The 16,965-nt window shown below is 33.3% G+C and overlaps 1 protein-coding gene across 2 annotated transcripts in view; it reads left to right on the forward strand.

Annotated features, from left to right (window-relative positions):
* The first annotated feature begins 7,576 nt into the window (after positions 1-7,576).
* The window catches only part of Mtp (microsomal triacylglycerol transfer protein), a 132,003-nt gene continuing 122,614 nt past the window's right edge, over positions 7,577-16,965 (forward strand). Inside the window, exon 1 of one of the 2 annotated variants that reach the window (XM_075358115.1) lies at positions 7,577-7,710. In XM_075358115.1, coding sequence (XP_075214230.1) covers positions 7,662-7,710 — 49 coding nt within the window. In that variant the 5' untranslated portion in view covers positions 7,577-7,661. The remainder of the gene's footprint in view (positions 7,711-16,965) is intronic. The other variant, XM_075358121.1, reaches the window with a different exon arrangement.

Below are 16,965 nucleotides of genomic sequence, written 5' to 3' on the forward strand. Positions count from 1 at the left end.
TAGTTTATATACCAGTAGTCTATATTTGAACTTATTGTTCTTTGGTTATTCAGCAATGTTCATGTTATAAATAGTTTTGTGAAAGCTTATTTCATTTTTTATTACAAAATCTTATTTTTGTATTTTTGTACTGCGTCTTGGATACATAATAATGAGCGGCATAACTCCAAGAAAGTATTTGAAAATTGTTTCTCTTTCTCAGCTTATCAGTGTGACACAATGACAAATAGCTTCTGAGTGTGGTGTTGGATTGCTATGAGGGACAATGAATGCTATTTCAAAACAATTTAAAGAAACTGGTTTCTTTTCACCTCAACAGAAAGGCAAATGTGGCCATAAAAGAAAAACTACTCCAACACAGGATTACAGAAAAAAGTAAACTTCATCCAAAATTATTTGTTGTTGACTAATATTGAGTATTAGCACCCAGCGGACCCCTGACGGGGAGTCTTATTCTTTAAGACTTTGGGGGTTGACGTCCCCATGAGCCCAGCTTCTGCAGCTTTTCTTCCCACTACACACTGAGCTGCAGATCACTTTACACTATACACATATACTACACCAAGAATACTAGATAAATTACAACATACACACTTATTACACAACAACATCCTACACTGATATTTCTTACATTTACACTCGATGGCATTGCGACATCTTACAAAACGCAACCGTAACCCAAGGTGGGAACAAATCGTGCTGATGGGTGAATGGCTCTACGTAGTGAGTCTCGAACGATCTCCTCTGGGCACCAGAGCGAACCTAATTGTATTTAGCTCTAGCTACAGTACGCGTGCGCGCGGCTGGAGTGGTCCGTTTTTTCGCCGGTACTCGTGGGACCAAAATTTCAGTTTCAATAATAAATACTGATGGTTGGTGGTCCATCTGAAAAATCCATCAAACCTAGTCATGTGAAGAAACCTCGGTCAGCTTTGTCTGACGAGGATAAAAGTCCTACTGAAGAGAAACGCATATCATTAGACTTGAATTCTAAAAATATTAGATTCGTTGTTCTCCGAAATAGTCAGGAAGGTGGCTCTCTCCAAAAGGTTTCACCTTTCTTAATAAACAAAACTATAACAGGTGCAAGTGGTTCCTCAACGAACATCAGAAAATTAGGGTGATGGATCGATTCTGATTGAAATATTCAATGATCTATCTTACGTCTCCGTAATATGGGCAGTATAAAAGTAAGTGCGGAATGCCACAAAATCTTAAATACGAGTTGCGGGGTAATTTTTTGTCGAGATCTTATGGATATAGAGATAACTGAAATAGCTGATGGGCTTCGTGCTCAAGAGGTTGTAGAAGTGAAGCGTATAATGAAAAGGCAAAACGGAATTGAAGAACCAACACCTTTTATACTGACGTTCAACCTTTCAGTCCCACCGGAAAAAATAAAAATTGGTTATCTCTCAGTTCGACTACGACCTTTCATTCCCAACCCACGACGATGTTTCAAATGTCAAGGGTATGGTCACACTACAATATCTTGCTCAAAAACCGAGATCTGTGGTAGATGTGCTAAAGAAGGCCACAATGATACTAGCTGCCAAGAAGATGAAAAGTGTGCTAATTGCAGTGGTTCGCATACAGCTCGCTCCCGATATTGCCCAACGTTTAAGAAAGAAGAGGCAATTCTCAGAATCTCTACCGAGCAGAAACTATCTTTTCCGGCGGCACGCAGAGAATATAAAAAAATTATTAACGCAAGGAACCTGGTTAAACCAGACGTATCTTTTGCTGCCGCTGCATCACAACAAGCTCCTACAAATTTAAGCAATCAGGCATTCGGATCCTGCAATGAGCTAAAAAAACTTGTTCAGATGTTATCTGATCAAGTTGAATCACTAACAGCCACTATTTCAAAGCTGACAAAGATGAACAAAAAGTCTTTCGTCGCAGTTAGTGAATCCAACAGTGTGATCCCTATGAAAGTCCTGTTCCCAAAGTTTTACCGGTACGGGCAGGGATTATCACAGCTGGCAGTAAACCACCTAATATGCTCCCCGTTAAGGGAACCCACATAACCACCCCCTATGGGATGTCATCTGCGGCATCCCATTCTAATAAATCTCCTCCACCATCACCTCATATACTGGAGGATATGGTTGAAGAACCACCCGACCCCAGGGCATCGGAGTTCTTTAAAATAAAAAATATAAAAAGAAAAACCGAATCACGTACAACTAATTTTTATACAGTTTCCTGAATTTATTTTTTACACTTACGAACATTATTCAGTGGAATGTTAGAGGTCCCGCATTGAAGATATTAGAGTACTGGCGCACGCACATGATCAATTAATTATGTGTTTCCAAGAAACATAACGTCTACAACATGACCCAGTAACACTCAGAAGGTACTTCTGTGACAGATACGACTGTCTAGTAGACAGTAGAGAGAGTGGTGGAGTGGCTATTTTCATGAAGAATGGGGTGTCTGCTACAAAGGTTCAACTAACCACTCTCATTCCTGCTGTTGCAGTAAATGTCTCCATTCCCTTCAAATTGCATATCTGCAATTTGTATCTCTCACCGAACACTGAGTTCAGTGCTCTAGATATCTCAAATCTCCTCACGCAAATACCATCTCCATCGTTAATAGTAGGAGACTTCAATGCCCACCGTATTTCCTGGGGTTCAACCTTCTGCTCGACTCGAGGAAATATGATAGACAGAGTGGATCTTGGAGATCCACTCCAGACTTGGATCTTTGTCTATTGAATAATGGTTCACACACATTCATGTCTTTATCATCTGGTACTGTATCTAACATCGATCTCCATATGCTCACCGAATTTACTCCCTCATCTTAATTGGTCTGTTTGTGATGACTTTCACGGCAGTGATCATAGACCAATTATTGGTTTCTGTGTAGTCCGCGAGGTGAAAAGAAGGCCACGGAGATTGGTTGTTGAAAAGGCGGATTGGAATGGATACCATAAAGCCTTCCAGTCACAGTATGACGATGTGCATACATCCTTGACCAATCTTCCTCTTTTACGTCCATGATACTTGAGAATGCCAACAGATATATCCCATAAACATCGGGTAATCCTAGACGTCCTTCCGTTCCATGGTGGAATGATGATTGCAAATATGCTATTAGGAATCGACGGCAGGCACTACGCAAATTTAATCGTAGGCCTACAACTGAACATCTAAATTTATACCGCAGGACTAGAGCGGTATGCCGTCGAGTATTCTTGAACGCTAAGAGGAAGTCATGGATGAAATACGTGAACACTATCTCGCGCACTACTCCCACGTCTAATGTGTGGAAAAAAATCCGTGTAATTTTCGGATCACCGAAACAATCTATTCTAGGTCTTATTGATGAAGGAGAACTCATTTCATCATCTTCGGCTGTGACAAATACTTTAGCAAAATCTTTCCGCTCGGTGTCTCTCACTTCATCATATAATAACGATTTTCAAAGGTACAAGATATAGATAGAAGTATTATCGTTAAACACTGATGATTCGGTTGGTGAATTAAACGCCCCATTCATATTTAAGGAATTGTTACACGCACTTAAGAACTCACGTGACACTTCCCCTGGATCCAGCAACATTCGCCTTGGTATGCTTTCACACCTTCCTAATTCGGCGCTACAACATCTTTTGAATATTTACAATAGTTTATTCTCCGAAAAACCCCCTCAAGTTACCGCCCTATTTCTTTACCTAGCGTTTTGTGCAAAGTTTTGGAGAGAATGGTAAACCGTAGGCTTACATGGTACTTGGAGAGACATGGCATTCTATCTCCAGAACAGTGTGGTTTCCGACAAGAACGATATTCCATTGACCATTTAGTGTCAATGGAAACAGCCATACAAAACGTTTTCCTAAACCGCCAGCTCCTTTTCGCTAGCTTCTTTGATATAAAAAAAGGCGTACGACACGGCCTGGCGACGTGGTATTCTTAACACCCTCAAAGAATAGGGAATCAAGGGCAATATGCTTGCTTTTATCCGGGGATTCTTAAATCACCGAACGTTTCGTGTTCGTGTGGACGATTCGCTCTCAGGTAGTGTCATCTCGGAGAATGGAGGGCCTCAAGGTAGTGTATTAAGTGCCACCTTATTTTCTGTAGCCATAAACAGTATTACCAATTGTGTGCAGGCTCCTGTCTCATGTTCTCTATTTGTTGACGATTTTGCTATTTACATTGCGAGCCGTTCAATACCCATAGCAGAGAGACTACTACCGAACACTATATCTCACCATGAAGCTTATTCCAGGATTATCGGTTTCACATTTTCATCCGACAAAACAAAATGTGCAGTCTTTTCTCGGCTACGAAACCCTTCTATTCCGCAAGTTTTTCTGAACGGAGAGATTATTACTATCTCTACTTACGTCAAGTTTTTAAGTATTTTTTGATAGCCGTCTTACTTGGGTCAAACATATAAAAGAATTAAAAACAAAATGTTCCAAACTCTTAGATATAATGCGAGTCTTTAGTAACACCAACTGGGGAGCCGATTGGTCATGTATGATATGTTTTTATTATTCCTTTGTTCGTTCCGTTTAGATCATGGTTGTGTCGTCTACTCTTCAGCTCATCATACCGAGCTTAAAATGCTGGATGCTGTACATCATGCTTTTCTTCGGCTTACCACAGGCGCATTTAGATCGAGCCCTGTTGCAAGCTTACTTGTAGACTGTAGTAAACCATCACTTTGGGATAGACGAGACCAGCTTTTATTATCTTATTTTGCTCGTCTCAAAGGACAGCCAAATCACCCGGCTTTTGACTCAGTCCTTAGAAATCCTAATTTAGGAAGGTATGAGAACCATCCACGTTGTACTTCACCTGTAGGCGTCCGTACCCGACGTCTACTGCAGTATATAAATGGTGACACACTGTCATTCTTTCCAACGTATCCGTGCTCATATCCTCCGTGGGGAATAAACCTTATAAATTTTACGTTCAACCTTACGACATACAATAAACTATCAACACTACCTACTGTCTTCCAGCAAATGTTTCAGTGTGTTCTCTCCAAGATGAACCCAGACGCGGTGGTATACACTGATGGATCGAAACAAAACGATATCGTTGGTTGTGCATTTGTTGTCAATGATAGAAATTATATGTTTGGTATACCTGGTATTACGAGTGTGTTTACCGCTTTACTATACGCTATAAATAAGGCTCTAAATATCATTAGCACTAAGTGTAGAAAAAGCCTTATTTTCAGTGACTCGTGTAGTGCTCTTCAAGCTTTAGAAAACCTTTATTCCAGACATCTTATCGTCATTGAAATTTACAACGCAATCGCTGAGTTGAATAATCGCAACTCAGAAGTAAGTTTCTGCTGGGTCCCTAGCCACGTAGGGATTCCAGGTAATGAATATGCAGATTCCACTGCCAAAGAAGCATGTAATCAGCCTCCTTTCCACCCGAGTTGTTACTTCTGATTTTATTAATTATGTAAAAAAATCTCTAAGAGCAAAGTGGCAAGGTGACTGGACGGCTACCGTTGACAATAAACTCCGGCAGATTTGTTGCCATGGGACTCCTCGTGCAGAAAGCTCGTCGTGAGGAAGTATCATCTGTCGATTGCAGATAGGACATACGAGAGTCACACACGAGTGCCTGATGTCAGGAGGACACGCACCCCTATGCGCACGATGCAACTGCCGCATGACTGTGCGCCACATACTCATAGATTGTATATGTTATGCGGCATTGGGTCGTAAATTTAATCTACCCAGAAACATCTGTGGTGTCTTGTGCAATCATAATGAAATTTTAAACCGGATGTTTCTATTTTTGTGTAGTGCAGAGTTAATACAAAAACTTTAATATTGTCGCGTTTATTTTTTATGTCTGAAGAGTTTTTCATAAGTTTGTTTTTTATTTAATTTTACTTTTAATTTTTTTGGTTCTGTGTTTTTGATTTTGTTATCCGTGTAGGGCCTTTTACACTCCCTATCGGAATTTGTTAAATTTTATATAGTTTTTTTTTATTATTTTTGCTTTTATGTTTTAAAGACTCCGTCTGTGATATTAGTTTTAAGTTTTATTTGACGTTTTTAATTTTTGTTTTTAACTTAGTTTTAATTTTTTATTATATAATATGTATTAGTTTAAGTTTTATTTAATTTTGTTATTTTAGTTTTTAACCTAGTTTTAAGTTTTATGTTAGAGCTTTTATGTTTTTTAGTTTTCTTTTTAGTCTTTTTGTTATCCGAGAATGAGCCCTTTACACCCATCTCGGACTTTGTTAAATTTTATTTACTTTTGGTTTTATTTTAGATTTTATATGTGATATTAGTTGTAAGTTTTATTCATCTTTTAGATTAGCTTTTATTCCTTTTATTTTTTTATAAAAAAAATTCCGGGCGGTCATAACGCATAGGCGTTTTTCACAGTCAAAAGAAAGGCACCCAGTGGAATAGATTTACTCGTGACAGGCCTTGACTTGTTGCAGCTGGACAGAAAGCTCCTGAGCTAGCTAGAAATCAGCTTTAAACACCAGCAATATGCAAAAAAAAAAAGGCTCTTGTGGATCAAAGCACATGCTAAGTAGACCAAATAAAACTGGGGAAATGTTACGTTTTCCAGTGAGTCACATTATTATGTTCAGGCCCAAAGGGAACATGTTAGAAAGAGATCCACTTCATTGTAGATACGTCAGAAAAGCATCAGTTGAAAATACGTCACCGGCTCAAATCCAACAATGAGTTAAACGTTCCCAGTAAAAATGTTTTGAGATTTTACACATTTTAAAGCTCTTTTTCTTTACTTTATGTTGAAATGTGATGAATATATCAAGATTCTGAAGGAAGGATGTGACACAACTTTAAAAACAATTTTCACAAGGCAACGGAGTGTTCCAACAAGATTTGGCACCATGCCATACTGCCAAAAAAAATTGAAACATTTTTCAGAGAATGAAACATTATAGTACTCCCGTGGCCAGACAACTCCATAGTTAAATCAACTGAAAATTTTTGGGCAATAGTCAAAAAACGATTCCCAAAAATGAATTGCACCACAAAAATTGACCTCATTAAAGCGTATGAATAATATTCATACGGTTTCATGATGAAGTAATAAAAAAAAATGTGTAGTACATTAGTTAAATCAACGCCAAACAGTTTACGTGAAGGAGGGCATAAGGAGGGCATATTAATTAATAGATACACACAAAAAGTACAGGTAAGATTTTTTTTTTCTAAACAAAGTTATTTTTTCAAAATAGCATCTGTGTTCACATTAACTTACACGCTCTCTCTCTCTCTCTCTCTCTCTATATATATATATATATATATATATATATATATATATATGTGTGTGTGTGTGCGCGCTCGTGTGTTAGTGTGTTATTAAAACAATCCTAGTGTTAATATATTTTACCACAATCATCTATTATTATAATTTTATTTTACAGACAAGAATCTTTCAATTTTAGTTGCAGCCTATTATATTTATTTAATCTTGAGTTCAGATAATTCATAGATAAAGGTTCAGACGTGAAGTAGAAAATGTGCGCGTTGCTGATATACGAACATACACACTACTAATAAGATTTAAAGGGTCGAAGGTCAAAAGGGGCGATTCACTACGATTGAAAGAAAGAGAGAGTAAACTAATAATTCACAGTAGTCAGTCAGTTCAGTGGCCATCAAGTACAACGGCAGGAAGATGGAGGGTCATAGAATATGTAGCGTCATTTGTTTTCTAACCGTGTTTGGTAAGTTTAAAAAAACAATTGAAACATTTTACGTAGTAAACAATTTAAACTATAATTTATTCTCCGAAATTATCTTTCTTGTAATTCTATTTTATAATAATTTGTTGGATTAAATAACATCATTATATTTGTAAATTATTAAAGAATCCCATAGATGGCATTGTTAATCTTTACAAAAAAAAAACTTCTTTAAAAGTATTACTGCAACAAAAGCGTATATTTCGTTAACGTGCAGCTCCATAATTTTTATATAAGACACCGTAAATAACAATTCGTTTAAAAAATTCGTATTTTTAATGTTTATGCTCTGTAGACGTTTTATAACATTTCTTAATCAGTCTGATATACATTAGTTAAATAAATATGTTAAATTATATAGGAATTTTTTTTCTTTTTGCTTGATATCGCCGTATAAGCTTGAAGCTTGTGCGTAGAATATGGAAATGTAGCGTATGAAAAATGCAATGTCTGGCCGGGATTCGAACCCAGGACCTCCGGAGGAAAGGCCGAGACGCTAACACTCGCGCCACGGAGGCCGGCTTACATTTTTAAACAAGTTTTTTGAACGGATAGTTTTCTCGATTTAAGTTTTTCTTAATAAAAGAGATAAGTTCAAAAAACTATCTAGGAATTTTTTTCTTTTAGGCTTTAGAACAAATATTTAAGATTTCTCGGTAGAAACATTAATTGGTTAAATTTAGACATGTTATAAATCTGATAATTTAAGAACCCGATTAATTAAAAATGAACTCGCTTAATGTTAAGTACGAAATGAATCATCAGTGATTTTGATTTATTCCCTAATACTTTTCTGTTATTTTCATATATTTCCAAAACCTGGAAAAGACAATTAAAATTCCCTTTTTTAATGTTTTTTTTTTAGCACAATTCGACCTTTTCTTGTGAAACGCACAGAAAAAGTTGTATAATATAGGATTAGTTAATAGATTGGAATGTACTTCTGTATTATTATTTCTATTTTTGGTGATAAGTAGACTTTAGATCGCAAGTACTTAAATCATTAGACTTACGATGCAGTCACCGAATAAGAAACAAATCTCCGAGTCGGTCTGCAGGCAGAGTCACTCATCAAAACCATTAAGAATAAATTGGCTCTACATGTTCCGGTTTCATGGACTGTTAGGTCCGTGCTTAGAATGTCAACCCTCAGAGGAACCGTCTTACGAAACAAGCAAACTCTAGATCCCCTCTAGGTAGCTCATGCCGCCCACAATTATTCAGGAAAAATTTTTACCCAGATGGGAGCAGCACGTTATTGATCAACAGTTTTATGTTACCGCTTAAATATACACTGCAACAAACACCAATTACTCCAGATATCAATTTGCCACTTTATAGCAGATATTAGGGTTCCTATAGAAACAACTTCTCGTGCACATTGTGACGTAACTTTAAAAAAATTCCTACAAGGCAACCGAGTGTTCCAACTAGATTTGGCATTGTTCCAGAATTTTGTAGCATATGGAAATATTTTACTGAACGGTAATTCCTTTAGTCATATCCTCAATGTTGTTTACAGTCTCTTCTTCTTTAGTTGTCCTTTTCTCTCTATGTCAATATTTAAAAAAAATTTTTTGTATTTTTTCGTTTATTTTTTTTTGCTGCTTTTTTCTAAAAAACATGACATTCGATTTTATAGACACTTATATGTGGAATCATTTTCTTGAGGTTTCGTAGGTTATAATAATTTCTTTGGTTATTCACAAATAGAAAATAAAAACACCTTCATTAGAAGTTTATAATGCCAAGATGTTAAAATTAACAGCTTCTCTCTGGTTCTACTCCCAGGAAGGCTCTGGCATGTTTTCACTTATCATTTTATCCACCCTATACTTCTCTACTTTAAAATACGTATGTTGCATGTCCAAGGTTGCAATATTAGATGCATTCTTTCTTTACTTAATTATAGAAATATATTTATAGAACTACTAAATATAATCCCAAAATAACTACCGTGAAAGTAAAGGATGAAGAATAACCACTTGATTTCTAATATCTGAAATTTTCGAGAATAAAAATGGCTGCAGGAGATAAATAGTACTTGAAAGGATATTTTTTTTATCTATTTACTATCACCAATAACATTAGAGTTTATCTTAATCGTGTAAACTAACATCTTTTTATATGAAGTAATACTCGCTTATGTAATTAATCAACTATGTTTTTACAGCTAAAAAAACCGCGGTGTTTTTAATATTTGTTAAAAAACTTCCAGTGATCGTTTTTTAAATTTCGTTTTCGGAACACTGTTCGAATTTATTTGTTAAATGATTTTCCAGGTTGCATTTTTTACTTTTGTTAATCGTTATTTTTTGTCTCACAATAAAATTTACAATCAGTTACACTACCAGAAGTAAATATAATCACATACAATTACGTGCAGAGAAGCTTTCATCAAAGCTCTTTAAAAATTGCATATTAATATTCCTGTAACTTACAGCATTTTAATATAAGTATACGTATACAGTTGTAATACAAAACGTGGTTACGAAATTCTGTAATACATAAATATAATTTCTGTTATCCTGTTTTGAAATTTTTTTGATCTGATTCATGCTTGATAAGTTACAATAAAACTTGGATGTTAAGATTAAATGAAAAAGGTACATTACCATCTAGAACCTTCTATTTTGTTTTATTACTCAGATATTTTCGTTTATGGGTAAAATCGGACCATAAGGGTCTGATCGGAAATGGGGGTCTTTTTCTAAAAAACAAAATATCGTATTACTTTCTTAGTAAGTAAAATATCAAATTCGTTTAATCTCCTACTATTCTTTGAATAAGGGCCTAAAACTTATGTAATAAAAGTTTTTTGATTTCACCATCTATTGGCCCAGGAGGTGGAAAAAATGGGGTTTCGAAGACAAAAAAATCATACCTCCCTCAATAGGCACAGTATTGAATCGGTTTAAAGTGCCATTATTCCTTTAAACATTACGTAAAGCTTTCTTCTGAAACAATTTTTGATATGACCAACCGTTACAGCAAGAGATGACCAAAATGTTGCTGGAATTATAAGAAGATGTGGCTTGTCGTATACTAAACATCTGAACCTTTTTTTCACTTGCAACTATTGTCGTATTGAGTAAATTTGAAGTTTTTCTTAACTTTAAGGTGGAAATCTTCTTTATCTCCTACTTAGAACCGGTGAAATCTACTTCCGCCTCCCGGCGTGCTGAAAGGGATTTTTTTAATTTAATAATCTTAAATTTCATATCATATCGTGAATTCATTTAAAAATTTTTAATTAAATAACTTTAGGATTTAATGACGATGAAAAAATATAATGTTTTGCACTCGTTATTTACGAATAGTAAATATAGAATACATATTATCTTTACTAAGGCTCTAATACGAGCAATTCCTCAATATTATCAGGAGTAACGGCTCGTAGCTAAAATTAGTTCGGGTGCTGCTCCAGAAATTTTTTTTCTGAGCCTTGGTTAAAGTTTTCTGCAAAATAAAAGAACTGAAAAAATTAATCAAATAGTATCGCTGGAAGCAGGATAATAATCTAATTCTACATTTTATCAAATTCAAAAATATGGTACACGGTTTTTAAGCACATTCCGTATTCCGTATTTTAAGCAAAACCGTATTCGGCTTAACCGAATAAATAATATTTTTTATACAGATAATTTTTTTTAGTATTATTAGATAATAACTTAATAAAATGTTCGCTTAAAAACACTATAAAAACCCAATGGTGCTTAATTTAAACTTCTATGAACACAGAAACAAATACATAATTAGTTTCTACTAATTACCTTCTCTTTCGCTCTTCCAGCGTATTTTTGGACAGATCTGGCAATCAATGAGCCTTTCTTTCCGTCAACTTCTGATCTCTACTGAAAAACAACTAAACCACTTTCATATTCCTTCCACCGACTAAACTAGAAAAGGGAACGAACAAGGAAAAGGCAACACACACTCGCAGAGTAAAAAAAAACTACCTTCCACCAGCACGCCTGGGTTGACACTGCGGGAGCGACAGTACTCTCTCTCTCTCTCTCTCTCCCTCGCAGCTTCGAGTGCAGCTTCTTATGTGCGCATGCGGACGCCAAACACTACGCCGCAGGAACTGTGAAGCGCACTGTTCCATAAAAGATTTTTATAACTTTTTCATAAACTCGGGAATGATATTAAGCTTAAGGATGATTATATTGTACAAGTATAAAGAAAGAATTAAAGAAAAAAGGACTCATTATATTAAATATTATCGATAATACCAAGTGGAAATAGGGAGTGCTGCAGTTCCACAGTGCCTATACGCGAGCCGCCACTGATTATCAGCTAAAATTAAAATGTTTAACCTGACTGATTAATCTTCTGCAATCCTTGTTGTAATGGTTACCCATCTTCAGTGTTGTGATAATTAAAATACAATGCGTTTATATTATCCCCTACTACGCCTTTTATTTTGATATTACCTGACAAATGAATGAAATTTTGCACAAAAAACTCATATCGTCATAGATATGACTTAGTAAAATAGCTCGTGAGTACTTATGTAAGCACGTAAAAAGTTATACTTCTTTGGCGTGAATAAAAAAAAAATAATTATTTTACGCATTCAAAAAAATTTTAACTGACTCAAACGATCGGTAGACGACATTAAATACCATAAATAAAAGTTTGAATAAATAACACTTAAATTAAATTAAATAATATTTATTTTATACAGTTTAGAAAGTATGATCTTTGTCATATAAAACAAAGTTCATCGAATATATTTCGATTAGTTTAGTTCCATTAAATCTTCAGATGACGATTGAATAGGCACGAGCGTTATCAGCGACTTATGATATGAAAAATATGATACAAATAGTTTTAGTTTGTAATAGTGTATTTTATCAAAAACTTTGTGTTTGGTAAATTTAAAATTATTTAAGCAAAATAAAGAATTTATCTGATGCGTGCTATTTTTTGTGTTATTAAAATATATAACTTAACTCATAAATATAATACTTACATTAATATGACCTCAAATTTTGATACACAATTTTCACAAAAAAAAAAAATATATACGCTGCAATATAAATAAAGTTTTGTGAATATGAACAACAATATTGACGGTAAAATATCTGTCTTCAGAAACCCGTGTATATAAATATATATTTATTACGACTCAATATCTGTTATGTTTACAATACGTGCTAATCACTTAATTGTACTGAACGACTGATTGAATTAGACACTTCACACATGTGCATGCAAACTGATCCACTTGGGCCTGCGGAAATCTTCATGATGTGTTACATCGGCGCGCGTAACTTCCGTAACTTGCTGAAAATACTCTCTGATCAGTTTCTCCTAACGCGCCAAAAGAAGTATCACTTCAAAAATATGATTCATTAGCTAGTTCAATTCGATTAGGTAGTAAATATGACATATTGCAACGATAATAACCGACATTTATAAAAGCTTAAATCGACTTTTCTTATTATACTTCTTTTTTGTTTTCAATGTTTACATACCCGTTACAAAATACGTTCTTTACCTTACTCAGAATCAGTAAGTTATAATTAATAAATGGATTATGCATAAGCTTTACCAATAACAAAAAACACCTTTACTTAATAATATGTAGTCCCTCTAGGTAGTAAGTTTTCAGTTTTCTAATGTACGCTAACGTCCAAGTTTTTTTTTAACTATGTAAAGATATCGTTATATTTATTTCAATAGTAAAATAATTTGTTTAATTTACTGTTTATACTCGTATTTTCTTAATTAATTCAATAATTTACACAGAAATTCCTTTAATAATTAGTGTAAGTTTCCCCTGCTGAGTAGAAGCAATATATAATAGTATTCCAGCTATAGAGAAGAATATTGCAAAGTTCCCCTCATAAGGAATACATCACTTTATTGCTTTGTAATATCCGTCTCGAATTTTCTTGTAGCTGATAGGCATGAAAAGCATCTGAGGTATGGTTGGTACTAGTCAGAAATGCTTTCTCTGCTAATACTGATTTTTATTTTGCCAATTTCTTCAGTAAATAAGATGAAGATGATGTCGCTTGTAGGGTTGGATAACAACTGAATTTTGGAAGGCATGACATGCTGATTCGTTGTAGTATATTCGGCTTAGAGAAGAAAACAGGAACTAACTATAATCCGCAGTTTCTTTTATAAAAAAGATATGCTTAATATTCTGGTCTATATATATATATATATATATATGCAATTATGGTTATGGAGATATACGAACACCACATATAAGCTAATGTATTTAACATTAATATCTGTGAATTTTGTTAAAATTAATTTCACTTACGTTAAACGGTTTTTTATTTGTAATTTTAGTTATCTATAGAGCATTATTGTAAAAATGGGGCTGAAATACTTCAAGGATAAGTTAAAATAGAAGAAACTTTAACGGACAAATTCCTTGGTTAATCAATGTTTATAAATTTAAGTCTAATAGAATTAATGTAGGTTTAGATAAAAATGCATTATCAATCGTAAGATTTCCTTAAACGTTTAAGAATGGGATGGGGTTAAATTATTTGTCTTGAAAACGAAAAAATGGAAAATGAAATTTCTCAAATGGATCTTGAAAAATGGGTTAGAAAAATGTAATTTTGAAGAAGTCGAAAAGGTCTGTCTGTTGCAATATCGTGTGTCGATGACATTGGTTTTCAGTTCAGTTATAATAATATAACAGGGATAATCGATTTAATCAATTTCGAAATATTTCCTTGAATAACTAACTGAACACTTTTTACTTTATTCTAGTATGATTTAAAATAAATTTTCACTTATTTGTATATGTTATGCTTCCTATATAATATTGTTAAGTCAGTGCTTGCTCCACCGACCGTCTAGTTAGGGGTGAAGCTCCCAGCACCCCCGATACGTTCGTTATTCACATGGTTGTGAAAAACTTTCGCATTTATACGCTCGTTCAACCTATAGGCGCTGATCTATTTCCTCTTTGGTTTCTTGTTCTCCTGAAACCCGACTATACTTAGCGGCATTTGATCATTCTAGACTCGATCTTTTCTTAGAGAGCATAATGAGAAAGATTGAAAAAACTTCTTCACAGAAGGAAGAAGAAGAAAAATAAAAATAAAAGGGGGACATTATAAACAAAAAAAGAAACGACGAAGAAGGAACTCTACAGAAATGGTTATCAGCTGTCCCTGTGGTGAACAAAACGAAGGTTAATTTCGAAGAATCACTTGCAATTCATTGGGCTTGATATCTCGATGTACAACAGTATCTTTAGGTTGATGATTAAATTAACTATTTCACTTTTCAAAATTTGATTAGAAAATGACTCTTCACGTCCCTTTAATTTTTATGGTTAAGACGCTTAACATGCAAGAAATCAATGTACTTGACTGCACTTTCTCAAAGTACATAATAAATTAACTGAGGGAAAATAGAACGTGGTAATATAAATATTTTACTTTATTTTGGAACTCGTTTCTTATTTTGATAATTTTTCGAAACTCATTTCTTTATTTACAGTTAAATCATCTCCCAAAACCCAAAAAAACTGTTTTAAAATCATCTCTTACATTAAAAAATATAAAAGGTTGTTTTAATGTAATTTATTTATAACAAAAAATGTCTGCTTAAAATTAAATATATACAGTTAATGTGTAACAAAATATGACAACCCTTAAATAACTTTTCAAAAGTTAAAAATAGAAAAATAAAATTTAAAAATTCCCCTACCACAAAAAGATATATGTTTCGATATGAAACCACTATTGGGTTGTACTGTAGACCATTTTAGAACTAGCTGTAAAAAATATTAAATGGCTGGTATTTTGGTTAGAATCGTAGCCCGAAATTTTTTACATCAAAAGTTTTGTTTTTAAATTTCCATTAATATACGTTACAGCCCTACCCTATTCATTTAAAAGTTTTGAATTGCTCCTGCTCAGGGCTTGGTGTAATAGTCTAATACCAAAATATATATATCGTTTTGAGGTAAACGCTTTTGTTAAATTTTAATTTTTTTATCTAACTGTTGGAAGATTATTTAAGGGTTTCTATATTATCTATCTTGTGTAATATATTTTAAATTTATACATATATATATATATATATATATATATATATATATATGTATACAGTATATATAGTATATAGTACTATATATATAGCTATATAGTATACTATACTATATACTATATATATAGTATATTTATAATATGTATAGTATACTATACTATGTATATATAGTATATATATATTAAAAACTAATACATCATAAATTATAAACATTTAACTAATCAGTTAAAAAAAAAAAAAAAAACGTGAGGAAGGCTACTTTATCCTAAAAAATATATTTAAGTAACAATCAGTGCATGAATAAAAATAAAATAATAATAATTTTATATCGTGCACTAGTATTTTACTCTTGTATGAGTCATAAGTTTAAATATTAATTTATTTTTTGGAAAAATTTGATAATATTCTTGTTCTTTAAAACGTCATTCACAAAATTAGTAATTATTTACACTTATATAAATACAATGTACTTATATTTAAGTAAAAATCGTTTAAGTATAATTAATTATGTACTTATACTTAAATCAGCATCATTAAAAAACAAAAATTAATGCTGAATAAAATTTCCTTTATTTCAATTAAACGGTTAAACTATTCCTTCAGCTTCTATAAGTTTAGATAAGCTACACTTAGTTGTAGATTAAAAACGATTTTATATACCCGTATATATAAAAGCTAATTCCCTCTCTATAACTATCTATAATTGAATATTATTAAGGCTACAATTGAAAATCTCAAATCAGATGATATTATAATTAATTTTACTATGATATAACATCAAGTAGCGCTTATTAAATATAAAAAATTATATATAATTCTTTACAAGCTAAATTATTGTTTTTAAAAAACATAAATTACCAGCAATGAAACAAACAGCCTTTCCTTCTTTCTTTTAACATAAGAATAATTCCAAAAATTATTTATTGAGCTTTAGCAAATTTCTGCATAATTAAAAATTAAGACTTGTTGAAAATATATAAAACTAGAAAACGAGTTCAAAAATAAAGTAAAATAAATGCATTATACTAGCTAGTGTTATATAATCAATTGTTAGCAATTTAAAGTAGGATGAGCAGGAAAAAAGCGAGAGGAAGAAGTAGTGGAAGAAGAAAAATAAAGAAAGGAGTGAGGAAGAGACAAAACAGCTTTACGATTCTAGCACATCAGGCTGGTCTAGTGGTGAACTTGTCATCGCAAATAAGC

This window comes from Lycorma delicatula, chromosome 1 (assembly GCF_047948215.1).
Source record: "Lycorma delicatula isolate Av1 chromosome 1, ASM4794821v1, whole genome shotgun sequence".
Lineage (NCBI taxonomy): Eukaryota > Metazoa > Arthropoda > Insecta > Hemiptera > Fulgoridae > Lycorma > Lycorma delicatula.